Genomic DNA, 7,427 nt, shown 5'->3' with positions numbered 1-7,427 from the left:
TGATAATAAATTTCACGAGACAGACCTGCGCAGGGTATATTTTTGCAGGATGTTTAAACATTAAAAGATTCTGCACTAATGTAAAAAAATTTTATTAGTAGCTGTCTGGTCTTCACTGACACCTTAAAGAAAGTCCCCACTGGTTTGCGCCCTTTGTAAAACATGCTGATGCTGTTAAAGAGTGAAAGAGGAGGTCAAAGCCTTACGCTACCTTGTAAACAGCTATTTAGTGTTCAGTATATTGTCTTTCAGAAGTCTGTCGTCTGAAATCGGCCGGTGGACTAGTTGTGGCGCTATGCGGTTCAGCTATTATAATTTTTTTGTCAGTCCTTTTCGCACAAGGAACTGTAGGTGAACTCTTAAAATGTTCACCTCTTTTTTTCATGTCATTACAATTCATATACCTTTTTTATCCTTTATGTTTTTAGAGGATACTTTTTTTTTTTTGCCAAAAGTGTACCCCTAATGTTTTTTATTCTCAATTACAAATAATGAATAAAAAACCTTATTGATGTTGCCATGTTATTATGACTTATTTTGACAATTATATACAGTATTTTAAGCTTCTGTAATATTTAAAATTTGTATAAATACAATGAATACAGTTACTCTAAGAGTAACCTTTGTAAACTCAGCCTTCATATAACTGCTCCAACAGATTATGAAAATACTCTTTTTTCATACCAAGGCCTAATTTTCCAGTACAATGGAATTACAGTCATTTTGCTTTCACAGCGGGTATTTTATTCAGTGCCTACTATGTCTTTTCACTCTGCAAAGCATGCAGGCACTATACTTCTTCTGTAGCAAATCAACAATTCTATATACTTCCTACCTCCTATCCTTGTGACAGCCTCAGCCAATCACAACCCATAAGTAAGGTAAATATCATAGTAAATTCTTCTGTAATATTTTCAAAGTAAAAAAAGTACATACATTTTTTCTTCATATCAGAAACATCAATGAGCCAAATGATCAAAATGTCTCTCTCCATACCCTGCCTCATACTCTCGACCTGTACAGTCCTGCACTGGACAAGCGGTTATTGATTACAGATGAATAAATGAAAATATGCCATTGAAAGGTAAGTCAGAAATAAGACTTCATGTTACCATTATTACAGATTATGTTGGTATTATCATAATCATGAATAAAAACAGTGTTATTTTAACTAACTGATATTTCTGGTCCATCAACTTTTTTCCCTCAAGAAGTAATGATACTGACCCCCTCAAAATGGGAGTTCATTCAGTGAGGTGATTTCTTGAACAAAAGAACTCCTTTACATGAGGACTGGGTGAACACTGAAGCAAAACAAAAACCAGACAAAACAGGGAGAACGCTAAAAAACCAAACACTGAAGTTGTAATATTTTTAATTATCAAGTGGGAAGCTCAAGACATCTTTCCTTCCACTGATTTATACACATATATTTAATTTCTTTATTACTGCAAGTATGTCAAGTTGCCCCTTGATATCGATACCATTTCATAAAGATTTTTTTCCATTTAATTTGCATTTAACATATTTTATTGTCATCTACATTTTATTTGTTGATCTACTTATTGCAAAAAAAGACAGTAGCCAGTAGGATTAAATATTGCTCTGATCTGGCAGACGCCACTTTGTCTTTTCCAGGGTTAAACTGAACAACAACTTCATTGGCATGCCGAGGTTTCGCCCAACAAACTCCAGCCCTCCATTCAAGGAGAGGCACGGCTAGAACGACCTCGACAAACTAAAGCTAAGACTAAGACACACCTCAGAACTGAAAGTACACCTGGTTTGACATCTGCCTCATTTCTAACAGTTGAAGGAGTGGCCACATCTTTTCAGAAGGCAATGTAATTGACGTATTTTTGGAGCTTTTCGGATCTGCAAGTTGCAACGCACTCCTTTTTGGCTCAGGAATCCATCAGTTTACCATTGGGACAGGTCAAAGCTGAAGGTTTTCTGGAATCAAGTTGGATCTGCTTTGAAACCTTTGAAGAGTTGAGCTCCTTGCTAAGTTCTCTGGAAACCTACAGTATGTTGCACCTTCTCGACCAGTAGAGATGGGCCCTCGCATTGCACACAGGGTAATACACAAGGTAGACTGAACTGAAGCGCCACTATGCATGCTTGCTCCAGGCATTTCTTATGATGAACCTAAGGCAGCGCTTCCACTTTTCCATACGTGTTAAAAACAAAAAGAAACGGAAGTTACAAAAGGTTTGGGTGCCTGAAATTCATTAAATGTTCTGTAGCTGCTGCTGCCATTGCATTGTGGATTAGAAAAACACAGTTATCCAGCGGGATTGTATTATTCGGGTATCTCGTAGCTGCTTAGATGATGCTGGGTTGGTGACACCATTCAACAACCAACCAAGTTTCCCATTTTAGTCATTTACACAGCTGGAGACACCAGGGGTGCTTCTGAGGAGCTCTTGAGTTTGGAACCTCTTTAAACGGTGCCTCTTGTTCTTCGCCAGTAGATGTTCGGTAAAAGTGTGTGACGTGCAGTGCAAAGCAGGCACCCCTCTTCCGTCCTGTCTCACTTCTTGATATCCCGTCAAACATTTTCCCCAAAGACGTCTTTTCACCAAATGTCCCTCCCTCCCTGTCACAAGATCCTTTCCCTGCAGTTCGCAATACCTCTTCTGCCTAAATAGAAAAATATTTTTGTCGGTTTTTGTAACTTTACATGGCTACTTATTCACTGTAATATAGTGCTCTGCCAAAATGAAACAACACAACGAAAAGATACATAAGAGTCAGAAATAAAAACAAAACAACAGATGCATTGCATGGCTTAGAATTCAGGAACGGAAGTCCACGTGAAACCACAGAAGAGCTCAGAGGCTTTTTCTTCCACAAACTAGTTAAGAGTTCCTCCCTGGCGATGCTGGAAGAGACCCCCCCCCGGAAGTCCGCGCTGCTGCTAGTCTGCTCAGTCCTGAAATGGGTGGGGCCTGCAGCGCCGCTCTAGTGGCAGGTTGGGGTAAGGACCTCACCTGGAAGGGCTTTGCAGCAGAGTATGGCAAGACATGAGCGCTCCTGGTCCCCACAGACCTTGTTTGGGTGGAGCACACAGGGGAGGGGGAGGGGGCGGAGCATGCACAGTGCTCTATTGCTGGTCAGAAGCGTCTTGCATAATCACCTCAACCCACAACTGATGGGAGAAATAAAAAGGCCATTGAAGTTGAGAACTACGAATGTGCTTCGGGTCCCTGTTTTGTTTTCACACACAGATACTGACACACACATATACACACGCACGCGCATACACACATACAGTCATACCGCGGAGCGCCTTCACACTTCACGGTGGGGAGAGCTCCTGGAAACGCACCAGCTCTAAGACTCCCATTGCAGGGTCGTGGTAACTGCTCCTCTCTTTACCATCTTCATCACTTTTGATAATGGAATCCACACGGACATCGAGCGCCGTAATGCCTTTAAGGTCCAGCTGGCTGATTGCCACCAGCTCCCACATCCTGCTCTGTGCTACGATACGCTGAGGGTCTGTCGCTTGTCCGGGTACAGGAGCGTGCGGAAATGTGTCGGGCTCACGCGGCATGATGACCTCCCCCAGACGTATGCAGCAGCGAGTCTTGCGTTTTGTCTGTCCACTGGAGAGTGCCCTGCTGAATGTCCCCCTCCTTCATGTCCACTTCGGTCTCTTGGTTTGAACGGGCCCAACGTCACCCCCAGCGACAGTTTCTGAGGAGCCCGTGTACCGGAACGGGCCGCCTGCTCGCATCCTTAAGCTCAGAGCGGAGCCGAACATCCAGGATGCCAAAGTTGGACAGGACGCAACGTTTTTACAGCGACGGTCACCAGAAGCAGCTACACTACTAACAGAACACTTGGTGGTGCTGGAGCTCACGGAGGGGGGGGTTACACTGACCTGGAGGGATGAGTGCGGTACTGCAACACAGCGAGTGACAGGTTGTGCCCATCGTGTGTTTGCGTGTGCGTGTGTCTAGTACGTCTCTAAAGATACTTATTTGACCAGCCAGGTGACCAACCACTGGAATAATGTCACAGTGTATGAAAGGAGCAGGGATGGGGTAAAGGGTTATTTACAGGGGGCTTTTACACCCGTAGTGTGTACTGCACCTTTTCCTTCCAGCACACACTCCCACTGCCCGTGAGTTGCTCAGAGAGTCTTTAAGAGTGTGGAAGCTTGAGGAAAAGGGTGCGAGAGATGGGCGCACAGCCTCCTTTCGGGGATCCTCTTCTTTCGCTCGGTCCAATGAATTTGGTGGAGTCGTTTACTCCTGGCTTTACCCATGTGCCGTGTACCAACAGACTTGTTCACAGTGTGCTTTTCGGAGGTGCAGCGGCTGACTGGCCAAAGCTGGGAGGGGAGGGTGGAGGATGTCAGTACGGAGAGAAGAGGATCGGCCCATGGGACGTGCGAATGGGCCCGGGGGCGGGTCTTAAGAGGGCGTGGCTTAGAGGGGGGCCTTGCAGTAGGTGATGGTGCGGGTGGGGGGCTGGACCCGCAGCACGCAGAGCCAGGGGTGTCGAGGAGGCAGCGGCTGCCATTGCTGCGGCAACCGCCAGGGGACTGGGCAGGAGACCGGCGCCCAGAGCTTTGGTGAGGTCCTTCGAGAAGGACAGAGAGGACTGAGTTGGACAGGAGGAAAGAAAAATGGTGGGGCGGGGGGGTGAGAAGCACAGAAAGAGGAAGAGCCGGAGGAGAGAGAAGGATGAGAAGCGAAGTCAGGCTTGAATTCACAACATTTATAAGCTACGTAGCAGAACTCGTCAGTTTCTTACCATTGTACATGATAACAAATTGCACGGCCAAATTTCACCGATTCTTACAGACAGTAAAAACAAAACGTCTGATCAAGGTGCCTTATGGGGCACCACACAGGAAGGGCTCCAGAGCCCTGGTGGGAAAATGGAGAGCGCCGCTGTGCCGCGACCAAACGGTCACAAGGCTCTCAAGGCTTCCGGGCACAATCGTACCGTGAGATCTGCGGTCCTGTGCTTCTTGTGCCGGCCGAGCAGGGGATTGGGCTTCCCGGCCACCCCGTCCCGGTGACGCCGGCTCGATATGTGCTGCAGCGACATCGAGGGAAAAACAGAGAGATGCCACAGAGTTGCGTGTAAAATGCCAGAACACTGGAAGGGTATTGCAGACAGCGGAAGGGCACATGGAAGGAGACGCACTCAGCTCGTCCGGACCCCTGCGGCTGACAAACAAAGCTAAACCACACCAGCATAATCTGTTGTGCCATGTCTGCCGGTTATTTTTCTAGAATTCTCCGCACGGACTTTTGCAAAGGACTCTAAGGACGTGCGTTGCATAAATTGGTTCTGTTTGGCAATTTCTGTTTAGCAATGTTTCCGAAAGTGAAATATACCCTTTTGAGTCAGGAATGGATCGCAGGTTACCTGCTCCAGGCCCAGAAACTCACATAGTAATCCAGCTGTTTGCTGCCAGTCTAAAGAGGATTTTTTTTCTTTTTGTACATGCGATAAGGACTTTAGAGTTACCGCAGCACATGGCATAGTGGTCAGAGTGACTGCCTCTGAACTGGAGGTCTAAACCCATCTCCTGCTGTAATACCCTTAGCCAAGGTACACACTCCAAATTGCTCCAGTACAAAAAATACCTGGCTATATAAATGTTTAAATCACTGCAAGTGTGGTTGGAGAAGAGTGTCTGCTAAATAAATGCAATGATAAAAATGATTTTTCATTTCACCAGGCAGTTTAATGTATCTCATAAGTAAATACAACATATTTTGTTTTTTCATTTTTATAATTTTCAAAAGAAAATATGCTTATATAGTATTATTTTAATGGGAAAATCCTTGTAAATGGCTTTGGAGAAACGTTTCAGCCAAATATACGTGGAATGCTTTAAATTATTTTGTGCTGGACTTTTTAACATACCTCATAGGTAAATCCAAAGTATTGTTTCTTTTTGTTTATTACAGGTCCTTGAGCAGGGCTGCTGTGCTTGGACCTAAAGGTGGCAGGTTTGAATCCCACCTCTAGCTGTAGTACCCTGTAGTAAGGTAATTACCCAGCTGGGTAAATAAACGCAGGTGGTCAAACATGTTAAGCTCCTCACCTGTTTGAGCTGCAGCTCAGAGTTGACCCGCACGTTGCAGATCTCACAGTGGAAGGTGCGTTCCTGAGTGTTGGGGTCCGCTGCAGCCCCTCCCTGCTCGCCGTTGGGCTTGGGGCCCAGTCGAGGGTACGCTTTGATGGGGCCCAAGCCACTCCGAGCTTCCAGGATTGTTTTGTGTTTGGTACCTTAGCAACACACAGCAGACCAAAAGTAAGACAGGTGTCCCTGCAAGCACGAACCAGAAAGAAACTACTGACCTCAGCATCATTTCAGCATTTTCACTTTCACTTTCCAGTAAATGCAAGCTGGGTTTTGAGCCCAGATCTGCCATGTCAGTAGATGCGATGAGTTCTAATCCACTGTTTGCTCCTCCAGCTGAGCACATGGCATGCGGCATTGGATCGAATCCCCTGCAATGGAGTTCCTCTGCTTGACCTTCAGCCGCATCGACAGGACAGCAGCGGCAGCCCTTCACCGCTAGAGGTCCCAGCTGCCCACGCTTCCACGAAGCCGGACGCAGCTCAGTAATTAGACACAACGTCTCTGGCTGCTAATTGTTTACATTTTTGCAGAACAGAAGAACTGGTGGGTAATGTCAACAGCATTCCTGCGTGTCGAGCAGTTCTGCTCCCCTCCGCTCTTCCCTAACAATGGTTGGTTGAATAAGTTTTGATCCATTCAATAAATCACTGACCACAAAGACTTCCAGGAATGGATCAGCGACTATGGGACACAAACACAGATTCAATTGATTCTGATTTTTGCTATTCTGACAATTTTGCATGTTGTGTTTTCTTTTCTCATTTGTAGCAGAAAACAGGGTCAGTGTGTGACTTGTTTTGGCCCGGAGTGATGTTTGGCCTGAGACATGCTGGTGTCCACATACCCTCGCTGCGACTGCAATCTACTGGCATGTCTTACTCATAACGCACTGCGTCGCTGCCAAACAGCTCCTCTGTAGCTGAGGACTTGTTATGTTCTGGCAATAAAAAATTCCAGTAATCCCCCCAAAACCACAGGTGCCCCGTGTCCTCTGTTTGACTCAGCTTTGGACTTCACCTTTGTTCCGTTTAATGAGCGCAAGGCTGGGGTTAGGGGCCGGAGGGGCTGGTTTCCACTGTAAAAACACTCCACCCTCGTCTTCTGTCGTTGTTTTCGATCCTGTTTTGGGTAATCAAGTTGCGAAATCTGTTCGCTGTATGTCGTCTGCACTGGGAAAGGCTCGACATTGCGTGCATGTGGAGAAAAGGAGCACTGAAGCACATTCAACACTTCTTTCGCTTCCCCTCTGTGGTTCATGTCTCTCTTTTCTGCTGATGTTCCCTGTGGTTCCATCTCTTTTTTTTCTTTT

At 46.0% G+C, this 7,427-nt stretch overlaps 1 protein-coding gene across 2 annotated transcripts in view; it reads right to left on the bottom strand.

Moving 5' to 3' along the window:
• Positions 1–1,107: 1,107 nt before the first annotated feature.
• Positions 1,108–7,427, bottom strand: part of LOC108939350 (zinc finger protein 385A-like) — a 69,102-nt gene continuing 62,782 nt past the window's right edge. The window contains exons 9-11 of one of the 2 annotated variants that reach the window (XM_018760618.2): positions 6,077–6,261; positions 4,963–5,055; positions 1,108–4,614 (exon numbers count right to left, since the gene is read on the bottom strand). In XM_018760618.2, the coding sequence (XP_018616134.2) occupies positions 4,366–4,614; positions 4,963–5,055; positions 6,077–6,261 (527 nt within the window). In that variant the 3' untranslated portion in view covers positions 1,108–4,365. The remainder of the gene's footprint in view (positions 4,615–4,962; positions 5,056–6,076; positions 6,262–7,427) is intronic. The other variant, XM_029246227.1, reaches the window with a different exon arrangement.

Source organism: Scleropages formosus, chromosome 19 (assembly GCF_900964775.1).
Source record: "Scleropages formosus chromosome 19, fSclFor1.1, whole genome shotgun sequence".
NCBI lineage: Eukaryota > Metazoa > Chordata > Actinopteri > Osteoglossiformes > Osteoglossidae > Scleropages > Scleropages formosus.
Note: the sequence above shows the minus strand (reverse complement) of the source record. Positions and strands in the feature narration are given on the sequence as shown.